The sequence below is a fragment of the Rhodnius prolixus genome, unplaced genomic scaffold, assembly GCF_049639745.1.
Source record: "Rhodnius prolixus isolate KJV_2025 unplaced genomic scaffold, Rpr scaffold_7, whole genome shotgun sequence".
Classification (NCBI taxonomy): domain Eukaryota; kingdom Metazoa; phylum Arthropoda; class Insecta; order Hemiptera; family Reduviidae; genus Rhodnius; species Rhodnius prolixus.
Window position 1 is genome coordinate 5,891,956 of NW_027411582.1, and position 25,265 is coordinate 5,917,220.

General features: G+C 34.3%; 2 protein-coding genes across 22 annotated transcripts in view; one reads left to right on the forward strand and one right to left on the reverse strand.

Moving 5' to 3' along the window:
* LOC141446838 (uncharacterized) overlaps positions 1-25,265 on the reverse strand; it is a 366,903-nt gene that overhangs the window by 57,246 nt on the left and 284,392 nt on the right. For 18 of the 21 annotated variants that reach the window (XM_074113692.1, XM_074113691.1, XM_074113696.1 and 15 more), the window contains exons 8-10: positions 6,319-6,449; positions 1,172-1,350; positions 393-575 (exon numbers count right to left, since the gene is read on the reverse strand). The gene's annotated coding sequence lies outside the window, so the exon portion shown is untranslated. Of the gene's footprint in view, positions 1-392; positions 576-1,171; positions 1,351-1,601; positions 1,835-6,318; positions 6,450-25,265 lie in introns of those variants that run through there. The other 3 variants (XM_074113680.1, XM_074113677.1, XM_074113681.1) reach the window with 2 other exon arrangements.
* On the forward strand, positions 19,319-23,349 carry LOC141446536 (uncharacterized). The gene is made up of 4 exons (XM_074113086.1): positions 19,319-19,439; positions 20,616-21,032; positions 21,364-21,753; positions 22,589-23,349. Exons 1-4 carry the CDS (start codon positions 19,374-19,376, stop codon positions 23,273-23,275), a joined length of 1,560 nt encoding a protein of 519 aa, XP_073969187.1. The 5' UTR covers positions 19,319-19,373; the 3' UTR covers positions 23,276-23,349.

Sequence of the window (25,265 nt, forward strand, 5' to 3'; positions counted from 1 at the left end):
ATAAAATGGTGAAATTATTATTTTTTTAAATTTTTGTTGAAATGCACATAAGAGAGAGAAATATGACCGTGTATAATAACGAAGGAGGTTTATGGAGGAGGTGTGGTGAAAGACCTTCTTCTCAAAGAACGGTACACAGGAACACATCCGCGGACCGGATAGACAAGAGTCGAGAGAGTTGATCTTGTGCTGGAGATGTTTTTGGACTAGTGACCTACAATTTGAGTAGGCTACAAAAAAAAAAAAAAAGTTGCATTCTAGAATATATATTTCAAGTTAACTACTTAAACATTACTTAAGGCAACCTATGACTTAGCTACTTTGCAATTTACTGTTTGAAACAGGTATTCAGTGTAAACTTAAACAGATGGCTAACAAGATGGGATACTTACTGCACGCTGAATTTATCCTAATACCATCAATATATGCAAGGCACTTTCTTGTACTATGGGCGTTTCATATAGTTCACTGATAAGGATCACATTTTTTCCATTTTAACCAGAGTGAAGGGATCTTCTGTGCGAGAACACAGTCTCCCTAAAAGGGCCTAGGTCTGACGGCTGGCTAGTGAAGAGCTTGATCAAAAATGAGAAATATTCCATCTTAAATTAATACTTTGGAGAAAGATTCTGCAAGAACCTTGAATGTTAATCAACAATCACGTTGCTACTGTCGCATTCAAGAAAATCAAACAATATCAACAAATTTCCCAATTAGCAGTTTGATATAGAAGGATAAGATTGTCTCTGATAGGAGAAATTACTGCCAACATTATAAGTCTTACTTTATATTCCATAACTTATTGCCAAGTTTTCGACTTACTTAAGGTTATTTTCAGAAATATACCAGAAAAATTACATACAATAACTTCATCATAATTTAATTTAAATAATGTATTTTTCATTATTTTGATGTTGAATTAAATTAATTGGAACGTTTACAGGCGTTTTAGATTGTGGTTAAATTTTGTAATTCCAAATGTGGAGGACATTTTAAAATTGTGAACGTTGCAAAATGAACTCAGTTAACAATTTAATATTTATTAATTTTTATTAAAATATAATAAAATATTAAAAGAATTCAAAGCAAAAGAATTTCACTTTTCGAATAATTAATCGAGCTTTAACAACAAATCCTAGAAACAACAAAATATCGTAATCCTGCCACTTACCTCAATTTTAGCACCAAAATATGATTGTGAATTTGTAGTTTATTTATTTTTAATGAAGTTTTTGTAAGATCGATGCATTTGTGTGCCAGCAATTCTCATGACCCAGCATCAGTCACGGCTACTTGGTACTGTTCTGACCCTTAGAGCTCATTTACTGGCCACTGGTTTAAAACCGATTCCTAAAACAATTTCAAAAAAACCATTAATATTGGTAAAAGTGTGTTTTAAGGAATAAGGAAAATAATACTTAATATGCGTAAATATTGTGTTCGTATCTTGTGACTCTAAAAGAACTGGAATTTTATCTTTTGTGGCTTATAGATTGAGCACGTTTGGCCACATCTATCTGTGCAAAGTTGGGCCTCAATTAAAAAAAGAAAATAATGGTCTCCATTCTTTAGGAAAACCAAAAACTGTTACAAACACTCACCCGGACATTGTTCACTCGTTACAAAACAAAACTGTCCATCACCGGATGTTTTATCTCATTAAATGTTTTGAACTTTCAAATAGTTTGTTAGAAGAATTTAATAGAACTGCATTTTTTTTTAAATATTTACTAAACACTTCTGCACAGACGTATTTACAATGGCTGATTGATAACACAAATAAGTGAAATATGGTCCATGTATAGGTTATACTCTCTTGTTGTTATACTATCACATGGCTGTAATGGCTGCCGTTGACGGTGCCCTCTTGATTGAGTTTTGTTTATGCGGTGAAGCAAATATGGGAGTTTTAATGAAACTCGAAACCCAAATAAATAAATAATAAAATAAAAGAAAAAGAAATGACGCTTGTACTGATAGATTATGAGCGAAACTTCGGTCGCGCCTTTGCTATTGTAACCAAAACGAAACAATCGTACCGATTCAACAAGACATATTCATTTTTATCACCAAATTACCAAAAGTTAGAATCATTTCTACACAATAGAATGCATTTTTAATTATAAAAAAATGAAATAAGATCAACAGATCAAGAAAGTATCTTGTTTTGGTAACCAGGGTTTCTAAGCAGTCTCACACATCTTTGAGTTGACTTCATAGAACTTGACAGCTTGTAAAATCCATTTCGCTCCCGAAGAAAAGGACATCTTTGAACCTAGTTAATCCCTTGTGACTTATCAGCCGATAGACGAATTTAACAACTAGATCAGTCTTAGTATGGCCATCTTCCTGAGTATACTGTACTTTGCATTATTCCTAGAACATCTCAAGTCTTCTACCCTAAAGCAGCCCTTCTTATCCTGTTACAACTATCTTAACTGTCTACTTTTCCAAACCTCCCTGACCCGATATACGGGTTTTTGTAAATGCTGGACGTAGCTATATCTGAGCGCTATTTCGGTCAGAGAGCAAACCTAGAGCTGGATCCGCCTCCACACGCACCTGTGATTACACCGCCATTTATAGAGCAAATAGAAGCAGCCTCTTCAGCAGATTGTTGGGTTATAAAAACGACACAAAAATTAAATAAAACCACCGCAAAACTTGGAGCAAATCAAACGAAAAAGCAGCTGTCGGAAGTACATTTCATTACTTATTTGTTGCGGTGTACTATAGAAGAATAAGTTTTGCTTAAGACTATTGAATTCATATACTCAAAATGCAGAATTCAATAAGTACCAGCATTATTGTTTTTAACTATCATAAACTATAACAAAACATAGGTAATTTTTTTATCTGCATTAAACTTTAAAAACTAATCTCACGTAACGAAAAAAAAAATTAAAAATTAATGAAAACCAGAGAGATAAGATGCAAAAAATAAAACGCCTTCAACTTTGTAATAAAGGCAAACCAACAAAGCAAAAGCGCAACAACCTGCCGTTAAACAGTTCTGCACTCTGGTGCCTGCTACTAAAACTAGAACTTCTTCCATTCACATTCAAGGTTTGGAATGTCTAGTTCAACGTCCAAACGTAAGAATGCGTAAACCTGACCTTCACATAGGCACCTTGACATCGTAGACGGCTTCATCAGGTCAAGTTTACCGAACTGGTTCGCTGTAATTCTTTCATTTTTTTGTGGCTTTCCTTATTTCCTTTGCCATTTTATTTACAGATACAATTTGTTCGTATGTTTATAAAAACCCTATACAGTTTAAGTTTTAACAAAGTGAATAGGGTTTAGGGTATATACTCCGATGAATTGATGGTATTGTATGAGACCACTTGTGTATTTTAGTTTGTTTACAAGTTTGTACCACCAGAAATTGGTAATCAAATAACCCAATTGGTTATTCACTGCTAAAAGGGTTTGTACCTCTGACAGTTATTTACTTTGATGTCCGGACGGCAATTAAGTTTATCAGTTCCAACCAAGTCCATTCTAAGTTGGTGTTGGACTGTATACAGCATCTTCATTAGATCTCTCCTCTTCCCAACAAGGGATCCTCCTAACCGTTTTTCATCAAAGAATGATGGGTTTTTCTTCAACTGTCCTAGTAACCTCAAAACGGCGAATAAGAAAGAACCCTTATGATAGAAGAGATGATCCAAAAAAAAGATAATAGGCTCTGAAAGTACCAGCAACGTCTCACTTCCATTCTTGGACAAAGCTTCAAAGCACTTTACGTTGGTGTAATAAACTCACTGAGCATGGGATTAATAATTGCAAACCATTCACTCTTGGAAGACCACACGAAATGGTGCCTCAAAGGGCAACCCTAATCTCTTAATTACCTGAATTACCCCACTTCCGATCTGACACCGGAACCAGAAGAATAGAGAAGAGTTTTTTTTCCAGTCTCCAAAAAATCTTTCAGCTCCAATTTCATTAATGAAGTCATAAGAATGGAGGGTAAGAATAGGACGTACATTGCTCACCCAACCAAAGGTATTATTAAATGGAAGTTAGATAACCTCAAAATCAATTTCAACAAATAGTCCATCAATTAAACAAATGACAGGCCAAAATAAAAATAGTATATATTTACGAAAGAGCTCTGGTTAAGCCAAACCATAAACACAAATCACGTTGTGGCTTTGGCAAATTATGAAACACATCAATTTATTTACTATTAAATAATAATTTATTTGAAATTAATTGAATTTGATCACCGTAATTTAGGGAAGGAAAGAGAAGTGAGTGAGAGACAGAAAAAAATGTGGTCAGTCATCGAAGAACTTCCTGCGGCCATTTTGAAGAGGGCGCTACCCTCTATTTAGAGGTTTTCAACCCTCCTCTTGTCTGAAGTTCATGTACACACAAACAAAAACAGCTTCTTCCTGCTGAAATACGATTCATGTACTTACTTCCTGTGCAAATTTCAAATTCTAAAATATCTACACAATCGAAACTTCCTTTTTTTTATGAGTAAAAGAAAGTAAAAATAATCTACAGCAATTTTATAACCGTCTACTCATAAATGCCGCTCCATAAATATCCTAACTGCAAAAAAAATAAACTGTTCTTTTCTGAAAGTTATTTTATTGTAAAATTGGTTACTTTCTCTGAGCGTATTTTAACTTTCTATAATTAAATTTTGAAATACCAATCAAACTTGGGAGCTTCTAAAATCAGGACAGCCAGTCAATCAACAAATACCAAAACAACACTTGTTGCTTATTACGTTCTAGTCTCTGGCAAAGTTATTAAAAGAAAGAAAGTAACATTTCCGATTGGGACGCCCCAAATGGACCACAAAATATTTTGATCTTTTTTTTTCTTCAAAAAGAATGAAGGACCAAAATAGACTGGTCCCATTATTCAACCCAAGAACCCATTTATGCAATTTTCAGCGATTAAACTGTAAGGTTTATATCGCTGATTTTGTCCTCGTAGCACGCCATTGTTTTTATAGTAGCTCTGGCCTATTTCGTATTTTCATTCCTCATCAGAGGTAGATAAATCAGTTTGGGTGTAGAGAATTCACCTCCACTGATTTTTCCGTCTCGCACTACACTTGCTGACTGAGTGAGGAGGTTACACGATGTGTATGGGTGTTATTCAAAGGGTTACTAAATCGTAAAATATTAGTATAATAAAGAATGACATAAAATTAATGAAATCTAGTATATTTTTAAGGGTTTGCCTTAAGATTTATCACACATACCCTAGCACAAATGCTTCTTAAACTATGGGTCTTGTGAACAGATAAATTAATTTACTTATTAACATTTTAGTAACAAGTAAATAGGAAAAAAAGTAAGTTTTTTTGGTTTCTTCAGTAACTCGTGAACGTTCAGCAAGCAGTGGGGATATACATATGTTGTAGTGATCCTAACAGATCATGTAAATGAAGTATTAGTTTGTTATTCTTTGACAGTACACTATTCAATGGAGTTTAGATTTTGCCCAATTGCACAGTGTCCGTTAATCTTTCAAATACATATGGTAACTGTTGGTGGCTATAATGTTCTACGTTTCATACAAATTAAAAACATCCTTAAAACTTATTTACGATTTATTTTAATTGAATTTGTTCTCTAAAATGGGTAAAGAAGCTAAATCAAGCTAAGAAATGTGAATTCGTAAAAGAAGAAACCAAAGTGGCTTCGAGTACATCAGAAGAGAAGTCGAAAATAAAAGAAAAGAGCCAGATTCGTCCAAAAACAAGAACATACATTGAATCATTCCTGGAATACGGGTTTACGTTTGATAATTATTACGATAAACAGCAACCGCTTTGTTTAATCTGCAACGAAACTTTGGCTAGTAGAAGCATGAAGCCCCTCCAAAATTAAAAAAAGCATTTTGAAATGAAGCATCCCTACCCCACTCAAATGAAATCGTCAAATATTTTGAAAGGCTTTTGAGAGATTCCAAAAAATTAAAAAAAAGGGGTCACGGCCGCAAAAAGTTAAGGAAGCACGGCCCTAGGACATCAAAATGAAGAACTACTGGTTTATTTTGCAAGACCAGTAAAATACTTTAGGAGCGAAGGGTTTAGCTGATTGGTCAGTACAAATGCAGTGGCCTGGAATTTCTTTAAGGAGCCTTCACTACTTAGAGATACGACATTGTTTGCCTGTAATGAGAAGACAACGTCCGAAGGTTGGCAGTTTGCTAAAACAGGCTCCAGGCGTACTGGACCTTACAAACCTTACAAGTTGACGCGCCTAAAGTTAAAAAACAAATAAATATATAAAAACAAAAATTAGAAATACATAAAAATAAATCCTTAGGGAACGAATTACCTACATAGTGCACTGGACTCCCTCGAGGAGATCCCGGTTTCAAATCCATCTGGCTGTCCTTAGTTTTCTCTCAACTTGATGGTCAGGATAGTCTTTTCGAGAGAGCATTGTCCGAGACTCCAAATATTGACGCGCCTTAATTAAAAAAAAAAAAAATTAATAAACAGAAAAACGAATTACACAATAACATAAAATACATTATTCAATAATAATAATAATACGATATATGCATCGTTGATTTTAATGTTTGTTTAGAATACGAGGGTCGTTTGAAAAGTCCGTGCAAAGTCAGAGAGATAGCACCACTGGCGCGTATCGAGGTTATGTTTAGTTAGCAGCATCTCTTGGAAGAACACACACCAAGTTTCAGCCAGATCGGTCTATTTCTTTGTGTTTGGCATTCGTTTGAATCGAGGAAGTCGAGTGATTTTCAAAAAATGGACGAAAAAGAATTTCGTGTGTTGATTAAACACTACTTTATGAAAGGCAAAACGCCTCAGGAGACTAAAGAGAAGCTTGATAAACATTATGGTGACTCTGCACCTTCGATTAGAACAGTTTATAAGTGGTTTCAAAATTTTCGGAGTGGCCATATGGGCACAAGTGACGCTGAACGTTCTGGACGCCCTGTTGAGGTTACTACTCCAGAAATCATTGATAAAATCCATGATATGGTGATAGATGACAGAAGAGTGAAGGCGCGTGAGATTGCTAGTGCTGTGGGCATCTCGAATGAACATAATATTTTGCATCAACATTTGGACATGACAAAGCTATCCGCAAGATGGGTGCCGCGATTGCTCACGCTTGACCAAAAACGAAATCGTGTTAAGTGTTGCAAGGACGGTTTGCAGCTGTTCCAGAAGAATCCGCAGGACTTTAAGCGTCGTTTCGTCACTGTGCATGAAACATGGATACATCACTACAATCCTGAGACCAAAGAACAATCTAAACAATGGGTTACCAAGGGGGAATCTGCGCCAAAAAGCCTTCGGCCGGAAAGATTATGGCGACTGTCTTTTGGGATTCGCAAGGAATAATCCTCATCGACTATCTGGAAAAGGGTAAAACTATTACAGGTGCATATTATTCATCGTTATTGGACCGTTTGAAAACCGAGCTGCAAGAAAAACGCCCACGATTGGCCCACAAAAAAGTCCTTTTTCTATCACGACAACGCACCAGCTCACACTTCAGCAGTTGTGGTCGCAAAATTAATGGAAATAGGGTTCCAACTCGTTTCACATCCCCCCTATTCTCCAGACTTGGCTCCCTCGGACTACTATTTGTTCCCCAATATGAAGAAATGGCTGGCGGGAAAAAGATTTTATTCAAACGAGGAGGTGATTGCAGAAACGAATGGCTATTTTTCAGACTTGGACAAATCCTATTATTCGGAAGGGATCAACAAACTAGAGCAGCGTTGGACGAAGTGTATAAGCCTAAAAGGAGACTATGTTGAAAAATAAAAAAGGTTTACCCCAAAAAATTAAGTAGTTTTTATTTTTGCACGGACTTTTCAAACGACCCTCGAATAAGAGTCTTTTGTTTTGTACGTTGAGTTTAGATCGTTTGTCAAGTAGTCTAGCGAGAATTTTTGTAGCGTTGGTTAGTTTCTTGTATTTTCAGTCTAGTATGGGGGATTCCATGTCAACCGTTTGTCTAGGTACAGTTCAAGGTAGCGTACTTTGTCCATAGTTGGTATAGGAATTTGGTTCAAGATGATGGGAGGTAGGATTTTTCGTCTTAACAAACAAATGTATGTGAATATTAACTTTTTATATCAGAATAAAATATATTTTTAATTTTGATCAAAAATATTGTTAGAACAATTATTATGATTTAGCAATACATTTTAACAATTGCAATAATTACAATTGTGGGTGGGTGCTTTCCTATAAGATTTAATTTTACAGTTGTGAATTTTCAACTTCGCAGTCGGAAGAGAAATTATAAAATTACGAGTCTTGCGAATCGTAAAAGGACGTCGTGTGAGTGAATTACAGCGGGTGTTTATTTTTCTTCAAAATCTTTTTTTTGTCATGAATACGTAATATTTAGGGGGCCAACAAATTGTAATTTTTGGCAAACTTTGATTGCACAAAGTCGTTCACTAAAGTTTTGATTTTTGGATATTTTTGTCATGCGCTTAGACTTAAATTTTTGGTAATGGTCAAGCTTCCCTCCCAAAAACAATAACAAAAAAAAGCGAAAAGTTCAAAACCGTCGCCCCTTTATTCCCTCTCTTCACCGCTTAAGAGTACACACACACTAAAAGCTATTCTGTCTTGTACATACACCTAAACACACACATACATACATGGAAGATCACTTTCGCCTTAACCTGGCCAGCGCTTTCTAGCCAGATCACAGGGGGGAAGGCCCCTAGGCAATAACCAAGTGCGCACTCTCTAGTAACGGGGCTGGCTAACAACTCTCAACCTTTCACCTCCGACGGTCTTACCTTCTTCAAGTGGAAAGGAGAGAAAACATCGAAGAACCTATACTATACTTTCCCAACGTCAGGGTCACGAACAATACCTAAGTTTTGATTTCTTCAAAGAAATATTCTTCTTTCTACATATTACTCCTCGTATCATTTACATTTACTTTTTGCTTTTACTCCTGTACAAAGGAAGTTCTGTAATCGCATTAATGTTCCCATTAATTGTTCATCGGAAGTACATGATAGAGCTCACTGAGTCAGAACAAATCTCTTATTTTCCCTGGTTTTCATCGAAAATTTGTACCTACAAAAATGTACTTAACTTAACTAGCACACAATCATAAAAACGGAAACTGGTGAAGTAAGCTAAATATAAACAACATAAAATTCAAACTTCCTTAGACAAAGTCTCAAACTACTAACACAGCCATTCATTCTATACAGTCCAACATCAGCTGGCTGCAATTCGACCATATGGCGTCTGTGATTAGATGTTTCATACTCGTAAATATTTTACAGCTAACAAGAACCGTACATTTTACTGACAAAAAACCCTTTGGTGGACTGTTCGTCAAAAAATGGTCATCAGAGGGGCTTAAGACAACATCGAAATTCTCTTATGGTAAGGGGAGCGGAAGAAGCTAATCTTATTCTACTTTTGAATTTCTTGATTGTGACGGTGTCAATATAGAAATAGAAATAGAAATAGAAATAGAAAAGAAATTTATTATTCTGGGACAATTGTCCCCTAAGAATAAATACAGGAACAAATAGAGGCCTTAACAGTTTGGCCTGTGATTATACAGAAATTAAATAAATAAATAAGTATTTACAAAAGTGAAAATAATAAAACAGCAGAAATTAAGGAAATAAATTAAAACAATTAGAATTTCGGAGGAAGCTGAATAGAAAGGAGATAACTGAATAGACGGGATTTAAAGATGGATAGGGTAGGAGCATGGCGGACAGATGAAGGCAAGGAGTTCCAGAGAGAGGTAGCACGTATGAGGAAGGACTTGTCAAAGGATGAGGTACGGTGAGAGGGAATATAGAGATCAGATGAGCGAGATCTAGTGTTACGGGAATGGATGGAGGATTTAAACTTAAGGAGTTGAAAAATATAGGAAGGCCTTTGAGACTGGATGACTTGAAAAAGGAAAGAAGCCAAAAAATATTGGCGGCGATAGACAGGAAAAAGCAACTTCAACTCATCGTAGCAGTGCGAAATGCGAAAGTCTCTAGAAATGCTGAAAATAAATCTTATAAAGCAGTTCATGAGGCGTTTGAGCTTAGCTTCAATATCACCAGAAAGACCGGCCATACACCAAACAACCGTAGTCGAAATGGGGGAATATAAGAGAGGATACCAGGAGTTGCCGGGTCATAATTGGAAAAAGGTGACAGGAACTATTAAACTGCTTAAGGATATGGATGGAACGATGAGAGATTTGGGAAACATGGTTTTTCAAAGATACGTTTTGATCAAAAGTGATACCAAGGTTTTTCACAGAGGAACAATATTTTATTGGGATATTGTAAAGGAAAAGATTAGGAAGAGGAGCCAATGATTTAAGGAGTGGGTTGGAGCCAATAACAATAGCTTTGGTCTTTTCTACATTCAGGGTAAGCTTATTGTTCGTGGCCCATGCTGATGGATTTATTGAGGTCTTCTTGAAGTTTAAATACAGCTTCAAACAAATCCGACGGGGAAAAGGATAGGTAAATCTGAAAATCATCAGCATAGTATCATATATACTGGGGGGGCGTAATTCAAAGAGGAAGTTAAGCGATTGGAAAGCTGGATGCAGGATTCGCTCTGTACAAAAATTTTTGAATTCAATCTCTTCGAAAATAAATAATAAACAGCTGTTTATGGTCACTGATTCCCGCTGCTATTTGTGACGTTCAAGAGTCATTTATTCCAAAAAAATGATCAAAAAAAAAGACAGTTTTTTAAGAAACGGCAATTCCTTAACAGAAAAAAAGGAAATTAAGAAACATCAATTAGCTGCAGGAGTTAGAAAGGAATTCAATGAATGGACTTTATTTATTTTTTTTTTTAAAAAAAAAAGGGTGTTTTGCGAGATAACTCGAGCTCTGAGCTCTTAATTTTTTGCAAACTACTTGCTCCACCGGCGGTACTGCCTACATTGTTAATCTTAGGCCGTGTACTGTGTGATTACCTACTCTCTGGAATATAGAGGAAGATTTAAACGAAGAAGAAAAAAAAACTTTCGCGGCTCCAGCGGTCGGCCAGATTCCAGAAGGAAAAAAAAAAACCGGTTCCAGGAGTAGGATTTTTAGAAGTCCACCTGCACGATCCGGGTCAGTCAGCCAGGTGTAATTTCTTCCTCTTCACCGCTGCACCCAGACCAGAAAGAATGCTAGACCTACCGGAGACCCAGTAATCGTGCTAATTTCTTTAGACGGTTTTTAATAAATTATCCAATTTTTTGACAACATGAGGATTTTTTTTATTCTTTTTTGCTTTACTTAACATTTTTCATGAAACAGTTTAGAGTATTTTTACATTCTCTTATACCTTCAATATAGAGGAAGCATTGCGTGAGAAAATTTCGGAAGAGGAAGTACTTTGATCAGGTCAAACATTCTATACGTAGTTTTTACCGGAAGTATTAGTTTTGCGTCATCCCTGAAGCTTACTTGTAGAAACATGATAAATATTATTCCGAGCTGCGAACTTACAAGAACAGATGACGTAGTTTTGTAGTTGATTATAGGAGAAATTTAGTAAATAATACGGTCAAACTCACATCTTATTGGTCACACATAATCTACGTACTACATACATAAATACAAACAACATGATGATGTTGCACAAATTCTGCACGCTTTGTTGTGACACATTTTTTTAAAGCAGATCTGTCAGAGTTGAGAGGTCTGGACAATCCATACGTCACTCTCCAGAGTTTCTACAATATTTTGGAAACTTCTCTCTCACTCTCTTCCAGCCTCTGTCTCTGGAACATCCTCTCTTTCTCTTTCTCTCTCTCTCTTCCAGCCTCTGTCTCTGGAACATCCTCTCTTTCTCATTCTCTCTCTCTCTTCCAGCCTCTGTCTCTGGAACATCCTCTCTTTCTCATTCTCTCTCTCTCTTCCAGCCTCTGTCTCTGGAACATCCTCTCTTTCTCATTCTCTCTCTCTCTTCCAGCCTCTGTCTCTGGAACATCCTCTCTTTCTCATTCTCTCTCTCTCTTCCAGCCTCTGTCTCTGGAACATCCTCTCTTTCTCATTCTCTCTCTCTCTTCCAGCCTCTGTCTCTGGAACATCCTCTCTTTCTCATTCTCTCTCTCTCTCAAAAAAAACCACCCACATATCTCAAAAAAATAAAACATAGAACTCTAACAAAATAGAAAGTGGAATCATAGTTTACATTCTAAAACGTTTTCACGGTCGTCTCACGTTTCCCCACACGATTATTTTTTACAGGAACACTACCTCTACATTAGTTCATTCTGAGTAAGTTATATCTTCTTTTTTTTTATATATTTAATCCACTCAAGAAATTTTCTAATTCTAAAAGGATTTTGTGGCCTCTAATTTAAAAATAAAACAAAAAATTCATGAAGTAAAAAACATAATCGCACGAAAACCCCGGGGTGGGGAGGCTTTGGCTCAATTTTCCACGCTTTTCCATGCTAACATTGGTCCAATAAGAGAAAAACAAAGTGTGATGAAATGGGTTTCAAATTATTTTTTACAAACTTTATAAACATTTAAACCGGTCAGCTAGTGAGTGATTTAAAGGAGCCAAAAAGATAGTTGGAAGTTGAATTCTGTAGATAGGGAATACTCCCAAAGATGTTCCTGAAATAGTGGCTAATGGGACAGGAACAGACCAGAGCCAACCAGCACTCATGGAATCTAATTACGATTTAAATAAACAATAGTTTTTCTTTTTTATGAGCCTCAAATATTTCATGAAGACAGAACCAAGTTGGTGTCGAGGACGGAGGCAACAACCAGCCAACATTCTTTACAATCAATTCTTTTTATTAAACAAGAAATTAAAATTTTAACGCCTAGGCTGAGGAATCGAACCCCAGTCCTGCTAAACATCTTTGCGGGTCTCGCATCTAACCACTCGGCTACTTTGGCCGCTTACAATTCTTTTAAGGAGAGAACACCGTCCGTCAGAACGCCGTTGTTTTGCCTTAACTACATTAACAATAATAATGAATCATTATTGACAAATTATTTTTATTTTTACAAACTTTTAGGATGCCTTTTGTTTCTTTTTGTTACACAAAATGTATTAATGTAGCTAACCGAATGAATGATGTCTGCGAAGAGATTGCTGAGATTTATTTTTATCATCATTAACTAAAAAAAAAATTAAATAAATAAACAAAATGTATGAATAATGGCGGACTCCAGCGTGCTAACTGGAATTGAAAGTAAGTGAAAGTAGTAAAGCCAGGGCGGAGACCAGGTGTGCAACTCCAGGGGCTCTGGGAAAGGCGCTTCCAGGCCGCTCTCCAGTCTACTTTCCTTCTGCACTTTTCTCCTTTTGGAGCTCTACTACTTATCTTAAGTAGGAGCATATGTCCAGCCACAAAACACACAAAGAAACACTTTTACCTTCGTTTTCCTTATATTTAGTGGACAGACAAAATGACCAAATTTATTAAAAGATTTTAAAGCCCAAAAGCAATTTCCAAGCGTCTGCCGGGCACACGACCTGGTCCACTCAAGTTAGACGCCAAATACTTGATAATAAAATATTCCATAAACCCATTAAATAAGACGATAATCTTTTAAAATAACCCCACTCAAACGGTTACCTGATAACCTGTTGCAGTTATGGAGAAAAAGTTCATGGTAAAAACGTAAGATACATGTGCCTTTGTGAAGAAGCTATCTCTATTTCCGATGTTCACTTTCCACAGTGATATCCTGGTAACTTGAGCAGGACACTAGATAGCTGGAGGATAGTATTGTGTATCTGGGCGAATTGTAGGTCAGTTCGCTAATATTACAGAACTACTCGTTGGTAGTCTACTAGATTAAAAGGAGAGTCGCAGATACTAGTCTATTTAAATCGGCTAGCAGAGAAAGTAAATCGAGCCTCAGGGAGTCTACTTATTACAAGTTTAAATTTAGGGCGTAAACACCCTCAAAAACTAAGAACAATCTCAGAATCTGCATATATCAGAGGGGTGGATTCTGAGAAAGATTGCTCAGACATCCGGTCTCCAAATTTCGGCGAAAGTTAGTGTGAATGTTCGTCCAGATTTTCATTATATGTCTTAACTTTGTCTCGCTAACCCAGATTCTGAGGCAGGAACATAACTACGTCATAGTTCAAATACAGGATCAAGAAAGTCATTCGAAATAATAAGATCTTAAAAGTTACTTTCATTCCACCGCTAGTTCCGGTAAAAAGAAGAAAGAAATTAATTGGTCCTGCTCTTCTTAAGAGTAGAAGAGAAACAATTTGTTCTTCACTGTTCTTAAGATCCGCTGGCTTCTTTCTATTTTCATTTCACGGACTATCACAATCATAATTGTGAAGACAGTAGACACGAAGATATGACCGCTTTAATCTAGTTACCATTGTAGCAGTAAGGAAACTGTACCGAATAGAGTCAGTCCAACTGACAGAAAGGTCAGTGTTACAAATTCACACGTTTGAATAACATACATTCACTGCTTGCTCGGTGGTGGGGGGGGGGTGGCAATCCTGTCGATCAGACCTTCTACTCACTCAATGAGACAACATTTTCTCACGTTTTACTTTCTTATGATTTTAAAAATCAGCCGCAATTCCACCAGATGCTAGTGTTTGGATAGGTTTTGGCAATGTTGTTGGTAATAGAAATTCTATCCCAGTTGGAGAATTTAACCTAATGATGTCTATTCATTTACTCCCATTGCCGATGTTATCTCCAAGAAAGGGTAGGTAGCCCTTGGGTGTATAGTGTGCCTTAGTGTACTTGTTTAAGTAAATGTGGAGTAATTTTGTCCCTATTGTATAAGTACAGAGAAGTTTGGAGAGTACTGCGCTAGGAACCCGTGAGCTTGCAACACACAGGAAACTGCATGCAGCCTCTTGCAACAGCAACCCCTTGCTGATAATTAAAGTATTAAAGATAATTAAAGTATTGGCGTTCATGCCGAATGTCCAAACTTAAGTTTACTCCAAGAAAAAAAAAATCATTGCAATAATTTTACTCCAGTAATGCTTTGCGATAAACGCTTAATGTTCTACAGGTAGGTGATAGCTGTTTTTATACGGCGCACTAAAGTCGTGCCAATGGTTGAAAATTTGATCCAAACCACAAATACTACCTCTAAACCTGTATTGAGTGAAAGTAAAAAGTAATCAGCACTTAAACCATGCTTAAAAAAAGTAATTCTGTTGGGATAATTTTAAAAACAAAGTTGGTTGAATACTAGTTTTTTAAAAAAACTAGTTTTGTTCATTTGAATTTCAGTTTATTGGCAGCTGGAAAAGTGAGAGTAAAATGGCACCGACTAAAATGGCATTAGATACGATGTAAACATCAAGAGATGAAATCTTGATGATATTTGCAACATCCTGATTTCTTTAAACTACATCTTCTTGAAAAGAATAAGTCCAATGTATAAATTGTTTCACCAAATCGGGTTTTCTGTTATAATGAGATTTCCGAATAGAAAATGATTTTCATTGTACGTAGGATTTTTCACATTTCACAATAACAGTTTCCAGAAAATCAGGTAAATCGTTGTAGCTAGGATGTACAGCATCTGCACCTTTCCAAGCGAATAGCCAAAAGAAGTTTCTGCCTATTTAAACATTATGTTCATAGCTAACTATTATTTGAAATATTTCCACAGAAAAGTATGTGCAACAAATTTAAAGATGCAAAAAATGTGGGGAAAAAAGTAAAGATGTACGTAAACGTAAACAAAAAAAAAGCAAAACAAGGTACATGCTTGCAGTATACCTCCAGGGGCTGGTTCCCCTTGGAGATAGCGTCGACAAAGTTTGAATCGATCTAATGTGCAAGATAGAGAGCATTGGCAAATTGTTGTAGAAAAATGATTAATCGATATATTAAGAGAATTTATTAATAAAAATCTAAAATAATAACTGTTCTCTCCAAAAGATGATCATGTCAATAATTAAAATAAAATTAGTAACAAAATAATAAGATTTTTGCTGAGCATCCAGATAGTAGATTAACTCATATGTTGGCGAAGGAGGTTGTTAGAAAGCAATGTTTCTGGTTTCAAGATTGGGTTCATTTGTCTGAGTTACATGGTGTTGAACTAGAACGAGCGTATATAGTCCTAAGTGGAAGCAGCAAATGATAACCATTATTGATAAGATAAAATCAGCTGAGAGGTCTGAATTTGAATTTCTTGCTGGAAATGCCAGTTTTCATGAACTATGCCTAAATTATGACCTAAATTACATGGAACTGAATATTGATCACTTTTCTAAACAAATAATATTTAGAGTGCGAACGGAAGGCCTAAATTTAAATTATAAACCCTGGATCACTCGCAATTATTTGTGTTCAATGTGCAACCTCAGGTCTATTGAATCTACTTTTCATTTCTTGGCTGAATGCCCCATTATGAGAGAGTTCAGGATCCGATATTTTAATAAGCGCGTGCTTAATAAAAAAGAAGTTCTTGCTTACTAAATGGTAGTAATTGGAGAGCTCTGATTAATTTTGTAAAATGTGCGATGCGTTATAGGAGGTATTTAGTTAATGAATTTAACTATTAATTTATATATTGTATATAGTTCTCCTACTCTAATTATTATTACCAAATACTACAGTAACACTTAAAACTAGTATTCTTATGTAAATATAGTTTTCTTTTTCCTCACTTTTCTTTTCATTAAATATGTATTTATCATTAAGTTAATAATTTTTGTTTCAAATGAGACTCTGACAGACGGTAATGTACCACGTCATTGATGTTTATAGAAAGAATATATGTATATTTTGTTTTCTCTATTCAAATAAGACATTATTATTATTAGTAACAAAATAAAAAAAAATAGAAGCAGCACTATCAGAAATTGTCATCAAATAGTTTATCAACGAGAATTTGAAAGAAAGAAAGAAAGAAACTTTTATTTTGTCCTGGGACAATATCCCTTAAGGACAACAAACAAAATTTAAATTACACAATTAATTACAATAAGTTCTCTATAATATAAAAGTAAAATTATTATAACAAAAATTACATTGAAATGCACTTAATTTATAGATATAAAACTAAATAATAAATTCTCTAATGAGAAGCGTCTTCTATGAAGGACCGCATTAAGAAATCATACAATGCATTTTTAAATGAAGCTATTGTACTTTTATGAATTAATGTAAGAGGTAAAGAATTCCAGAAAAGAGAAGATTGCACAAGAAATGAATTTTTATAGGTAACTGTTCGATATGGAGAAATATAAAATTTGGAATTAACAGTTCTGGTATTTTTTAAATCTAATTGGGCCTTCCTGATAAACAGATTAAATAAATATTCGGGACGTTGATTTTTTAGAAGCATAAACAGAAACCTTCCCAATAAGTACTTCCTTCTATACTTGACATTCAGCCAATTAAGAAAAATAAAATGAGGAGTAATATGCTCATCTCTTCTTACATTTAAAATAAAACGAACACAGGAATTTATTGACCTTTGTAATTTTATGTTCAATTCAGTTGTTAAATCATTGTACACTAGCGAACAGTAATCTAAATGCGGAAATATAAGTATGGTAATCAACTGTTTTCTTAGCGAAATAGGCAGAATATTCCTATTGTATTTAAGCTGGCACAAAGTTTTAGAAATTTTGTTAGATATGTCACCAACATGATTATTCCATGATAGAGTACTAGTAATAGTGACACCCAAACATTTAGCAGAATCTACATAAGGAATAGAAGCCTGATCTATTGTTATTTTTGAAATAGAACTCATATCAATATCGTTGACATATCTGGCACTTCCAACAATCATGGCTTTGGTTTTAGATACATTAAACTCAATACAATTTTTTTTCACCCATTCATTAATTGAATAAACATCGGAATTAACCTGGGCTATACCCTGTTCTAATTCAGACAAAGAGAAAGAGTGAGAGAGAGATTCCAATCATTCGAAAATGAAATGAAAATTTCACTACAAAAAATTATTCGGCCAAAGAAAATAAGAAAAGATTGCACCAATATAAAGAAAAGAATTGGCCCAGTGCCGTCAAGAGAGAAAAGTTACAAGCCAATACAGGCAATTATTTGGCAACGTAATTACACACACAATGATGGCTAGTTAATTTTTTTTTTTTTTCTTAATGAAGATTGGTATTGCTGGGAATATTTGTAGCAAACTTGTTTGATATGAAAGATCTACTAAAGAAGATTGAGAACGGATATCTATAATTTGTTTCTGGTAGTTTCATCGGACAGAAAGAAATGCATTATCATAAGAATGTCCTTACCATCAATGAGAGGAGAATATCGTCATCCGGTTTTTGTTCGGAAATCTAGATAGTTCCGGCCAGAAATAAACTTTTTTTTTTAATTTGAAAATTTGGTAACAAAATATCTTCGTCTCCCAGACGTAAGGCCACAGTTCACATTGTAACGCAAAACTTTGCAGCCATTTGGAGGAGAAGCCGGCCGCAATACAAAAAGGATGTGCTAGATCTCAAGACTACGGCCAAGCTCTTATCCGGTCATATTCTTGACTAGGAATCTCTCGTTTCTATGGGACCTCCACAGCTGCACAGTTTTTTTTGGATACTCCAAACCATTAAGGAAAGTGCCCATTTATATAACCTTATCCTATCATAGTGCCCGTATAACCATTATTCAAAGGGAGTGCTTGCGTTCACATTCTAACAATCCGGTGAATCCTTGTACCAAATATATATGCAATTCCAACTACTCTGCCTGAAATAGCAGCTAGAAAAATTACCCAACAGTTAAACCCTCTAGGGACAAGTTTATCCATCTAAGTGGCAGAACTTAGCACAGCGTAAGGGAAAGACTTCTACCCTTAAAATAGTCCTATCTTCCTCCACTAGCCAAGACTTAAAGGCATAGGCTCTACCCTACAATCTGCAGACGAACCGTGGAACATACTACGATGGCTGAAGACTGAGGATACATTGAAAAGAACATCTCAGTAGAACTTGAAGCACCAAATTAAACACGTTTCCTCTATTCGCCACCACTAACGTTACCATCTTCCATTTTAGTCATCTATAGATTTTGTTTTTAAACAAAAGACAATAAAATGGATCAAACAATTGCAGGAGAGGGGTCTCCATATTTGTTCACAAAGAATTAAAAGCAATATTTGTAAAGAATTTTCGATGATTTCAGCTTTGTATTTTTCTTTTTTAAACAATAAAAGTTTATTAATTTTATTGACTGCAACATTAATGTTTATGGAGAAACAATAAAGCAATAAAAGAAAAAAGGCAATAATAGTAATAATAAAACACATAAAATATGAAAGAGCCTGAAAAACAAAAAAAAAAAATAATTACAAATAAAACAAAAGTTCCACTAAAAATCAGTTTAGATATTACTAGGGTGGAACCAGTAAGCGACAGTGACCCAAAAGGGTCTATCGCGGCGCCCACGATGTGTAAATCACAAATTTGGATAATTTTTGTGATTCTCATTTATGGGAATCAATCGACAGATAAGGTAAATAAAATTTTGAAGTAGATTTCTGTTTTTTTTTTTTGGAGGAGGGAAGCGCTCTCCTCATCAAACCAAAAATTTGGAATTAATTAAAAAATAAAAGTAAAAATATTGTTTGTGGAGGATCATGCTTGCTGTATTTTATTACGGAAGGAAGTGAGAAAAGACGACCCGGTTATCCTGTACTTCCGCTCATTTGATTGATGGATTTTGATTGAATCCTATATATATATCGCGGTTCGCCTAGAACGATTTTAATTGAAAAGTTCACCAACATTAAAAATTTTTCTTTCTCCTTATTATTTGGTTCAAAACTAACCAAAATCCACTGAAAACCAAATAGGTTGACGTTGCGTATTTTTTTGCATTGTTAAGCCTAATAAATGGAAAAACAATACAGTTTTTTGCAAAAACCAATGCATGCATTTTGAAGCTGAGGGAATTTCCGACAGATTGATGTATTTTACAAATGATAAAAATGAAATTTCGAAATTTAAATCATACTAAGCCCTGCAATACGATAAAAAATTATTTGGACTCTTTTAATCCAAAAAGTTTCATTAAATGAATTTGAAATGGAAAATTTCCCTTTTCCCAGTGTATAAATATTGTATTTTGCAGGAATTTTTCCCATTTTTGAAAAGTCCCATTCCCTTCCACCAAAAAAACGATGATTTATTTGTTAAGTAAGCTTTGAAATGCGAAAAACACCTTGTTTTTGCCTTATTTTGCTCAAAAATTTCTTTTTTATTGATTTTGAATGTCGAAATTTCATTCTTATCATTTATAAAATACATCAATCTGTCGGAAATTCCCTCAGCTTCAAAATGCATGCATTGGTTTTGCAAAAAACTGTATTGTTTTTCCATTTATTGGGCTTAACAATGCAAAAAAAGCCGTTTTTTGACCTAAAAAATTAAAAAAAAAAAATCCGCAACGTAAACCGATTTGGTTTTCAGTGGATTTTGGTTAGTTTTGACCGAAATAATAAGGAGAAAGAAAAATGTTTCATGTTGGTGAACTTTTCAATTAAAATCGTGATCTAGGCGAACCGTGATATATACACTCAAAACCACACCAAAATAGAGCTTGCATGATCAGAACACACGTTTAATTTTTAAACCATTATTAATAAAAATATAATACATACTTGATTATTGTTATTATTTTTCTACACAGCCATGGCGCTACCCAAGGAAAAAAATTGTAAATCAATTGGAAGAACCCAAACTACCAACGGCGGAAAACGTTACGGCGATAAATAAAGAATATTTAGAAAAAGCTGCAGTAGAAAAAAGAAAAAATCTTCTACTAAACTACATAACCAATGAAAAAGAAAAAGAAATTAATTTAAAGAAAAATTCAGCAAATAGCTATTTAATAATTAATAAAATAAATGAACTGGCCGATTGGTTTGTTAAAAGTATTACAGAAGATATGGATTTTATATTGGACTGTCTGACTAACGTCCAAGACGATCTACCGAAAGGATCTACACTGGACGATCAGCTCAAAAATGCTCAAGAAATTGTTGACGAAGCTGCAAAAAATTGGATAGAAGATTGGCGGGACGCGATCACAGAATTAAAGGATAATGTAAGTTTTAGTTTTAGAATTGGCGGGATTTACTATAATGGCTGCCATAAGTTGATGAAGTTGAAGAATTTGAGCGTCTGTAAATCTGTGGGAATAAAAAGCTCGAGTTTTTCTCTATATCTGAGTGAATGCTCTAAAAGCTCTAATCTAATTGGTACCTGGAACTGCTGGAAGCACTGAACTCTAGAAATGGTGTATTGAAAGTAATGTTAAGTCCATTCTTAGTTCTGTAGGGTCATCCACACCAATTCTTGAGAGTCCACCTTAAGAACCCATCACTGAGGGATGGACTAATTACTTTTTCTTTTTTTTTTTTTTCTTTGGTTGACAGGCTGCTCAAGAAGTAATTGCAAATACATTCTTGCTAGAAGATGCGATCATACAATTGGAATTGTTAGTAGATAGCAGCCTCAATCGGCTTGCTCAATATAAAGAAAACTGGAAGGAAGATTTAGTTTATAGAAGAGGCATAAACCCGAAAAATACTGAATATGGTTTCAGGGAATTCGAAGAAGTTTTGAATAACACTATTAAGCTTGATTTAAAATTAAAACTGATTCAATTTTATTCACTATTATTCAATATAATCAACCAAAAAGACAATGTAGCAAACAAATTTGATGACTTATATGACCGGGCGGAAAGTTTGTTGAAAAAAGTCCAGGAATTTTGGATAAGAAAATGGGAAACTGGAGAAACTTCATTTAAAGAGAAAACGACGGTAGGTGGTCCGTTGGTTGTTCTTCTATTATTTCTAACATGTGCCTCTGGATCCCTTATTGGCTCAACATGATGACACTAACAGAACTAGGGTATAACGGAAGTGATTACAATTCGTGTCAAATTTTCGATTCCATTTTTAAGATTTCCTAAGTCCGTAAAAATGATTTTTTAGCAAGTGGCGGCTGTGCTTGTGTGTACCGGAAACTGACTAAAATTAATCTTTAAAAAAAACCTCGAAATATTGGAGGGGGAAAAGCAATTCAGCGAAATAGAAATTTCTTTCGGTAACTTTGTCACAAATCTGATTCTAATACTATGACAAGATAGTGTAATGCACAGAAATGTGGTTCAGTAAAGTGGTAGGAATTATTGACTAAAATAATATTTTGGCGCCCTCTGTTGGCGCCTGAACGAAATATCAAATTTGGGCTTCCTGCAATTTTTCTCTTTTTGATTTTTACCGTGGACACACATAGATGGCCAACTTTCGCCGGAAAGACCATGTTTATATATTCAGGGATCTTCTCAAAATGGAGACTTCCGGGTTATAACTTGAAATAGAAAATTTGACATGTTCCTTCACCTTATAATGGGAAGTAATTAGATTAGAATCACGTGATGAAAAAGAAAGGTCTTTTTATTATGATTATTATTATGATTTAAGGCGCATCGACATCTAAGGTTATTGGCGCCCGGAGCTTTTTTTTCGGTGTACTTCCGGCCTCCGGAAATTGTCCTCTCGTTACAGACAACAGCCCTTATACCATTATTATTATTATTATTCCTAATATTATTATTATTATGTATTATTAATCACAATTTTCATGTTACAGAAATTAAGGGAATTAATCCCACCAAATTTACTGGCAGATGACTGGGAACCTATAGATGAAGAGCCAGAAAAATTTCTTGACCCTTATCTAGAAATTCCATCCTATTTCCAAACAGAATACAGATTCCAAGTGGAAAAATTAAAACAACTAGGAGCAGCTGGAAAGACACTAATTTCCGCCAAAATGGTTTCCTTAGGAAATAAAAAATTGGAAGCTGTCATAAATCCGAATGACCAGACTACTACTTATATCCAGAATCCCATCTTCACAAAACAACTACAAGAGCTAGCCAATTATAAAACAAACACTTATATCCAGAATCCTACTTTCCAAAATAAACTACAAGAGCTAGCCAATTATAAAACAAACACTTTTATCCAGAATCTCATTTTCCAAAATAAACTACAAGAGCTAGCCAATTATACAAATACTGAGAAATATTATACAATTATTCATAGTCTGATTAAATCGATTTTTGAAATAATTGATAAAATTACCATCCAACATATTAAAAAATTAGCAGATATGTGGAGCGAATCGCAAGATGTAAATGGACCATTTGAAAATTTTCATAAATTTTACAATCAAGTTAATAATGAAATAATCAGACTGATTGAAAAAATCGATGAAAATCAATTACTGAAATCACTTGACGATGAAATAAACCTGGATGATTTCTTAAATTAATTAAAATACATTAATTTTGTTATTTAAAAAAAAATTGTTAACCTCGCAGCAGTTGGAAGTACGTCATTATTAAATAAAATATGATGTCAACTTGTATTTTATTTTTTAAAAATTTCACTAACAGGAAACATCCTTTTTTTTAAGTTCCCTGATTCCCGAAAAAGTGGGAGGAAATGGGTGCGTGAATGAAACACTAACTGGAAAACGAGAAATTCTGGAAAAATTTATTATTTATTATTTAAAGTCTTTATTTAAAAATGTTACATACTTAGAAGAAAAAAATACAATAAAAATAAAACAATCATCTTTAAAAGCATTACCATGGTGACAGACCGTCGGTGGAAAGGGTCCGATATGTTCCCGTACACCTTTATTTGTTTCAATGGACGGATAGTTATGAAAAATAAGTGTTCAAATGATGCAGTCCCAACATAATCTGGAAAAATTCATTTCAAGGCAAGTTTCATGGAGAGGGATCTTGAACTAGGCTTCTCTGGAAAATAAGACTTCCGTAAACTGTTTCATTTTACAACTAATGGTAAGAACTGTGTAATGACACAATTTTTGTAGGTTGACAAAAAAAAATTGGTAGTCAGAACCTAGGAAATCTCCTTAACAAAAACTTACAGTTTAAAATGTTAAGTATAAGGGTTGATTAAACGCCAAAAGGTACACAAATCAGCAAGTACCCAACATTTCATTCAAGCTTAGTTGATATAATTTAAGTAATTTTGCTGCATTAACTTTTCCTTCACATTTTTTAGAATTTATTAGATGTCACAGACCCTTATGCTGGCCAGTTCGTTCATAATATTATTTGGTTATAATTATGATAAAATGTATATTATATCTTCGTTTTTAAATAGGTACTTTATTTTAACTCTATTCCAAATTATTCTTCGGATTTATCTTTAATATGCCCTTTATTCTGAAGTTGTCACATCTTATACATGCATGTTAAAGTAGAAAAAGACAAAGTTAGAGTCGGCTACTGTTTAAATTTGAATCACGGAGGATTTAAAACAATATTTCAGACTTGAATTCGTCTTACCGAAATATTCGTGAGCACAAATAACACACAGTTAATAACAAGTAGATTATTCAACAACAATTATTGATTTCTCAATTGTAATTTAATTTTACTTACAGTAAAATACTGGAATAATTAGCTGTCCTAAAAGTATGCAATACTTATTTATTTTATTATTACATAACATATATATTACATTGTGAGAAGAACAGCTACATTGAGAGTGTGATTGAAGAAAACTATATTATTTTCTATAAAGCCAGATAATTATTACCTATTATTATAAACGTTTGACTACTACATAAAGTAACAATTACTTTAATCAAAGAATGAACTTAAACAGACGATTTTATTAAAAATAAAATAATCGAAATCATTGATGTATGTTGGTGTAAGCATTTTTTTAAAAAAGTTTTTAAATTTTGTAGCCTCGTAATTTTTTTTATTTTTTATAACGTTTTCTTTTTAACCTGTAATTAATAGTTTGATTATTATAGATTAATAGATATTACAGTCAATCTACAGTGCTACTTGAACAAATTTTTTGTAGATGAAAATGGCCAGCATAAGGGTCTGTGACATCTAATAAATTCTAAAAAATGTGAAGGAAAAGTTAATGCAGCAAAATTACTTAAATTATATCAACTAAGCTTGAATGAAATGTTGGGTACTTGCTGATTTGTGTACCTTTTGGCGTTTAATCAACCCTTATACTTAACATTTTAAACTGTAAGTTTTTGTACCTTTTGGATAGATTTTCCTTTTTGTCTATTTTGCAAAGTTACATATCTGCTTTACAGATTTTTTTAAAATTTGGAATAAGCAATTCTATTATTATAACCTGATAAGGTGTTAAGTTGGAACCATAACTACCATTGGAGAGATCTTTTTAAAGAATGATTATAGTTGCCATCCTCAATAACAATTTTTTTGAGAAAACGTTTTCAATAAAATAGGAAG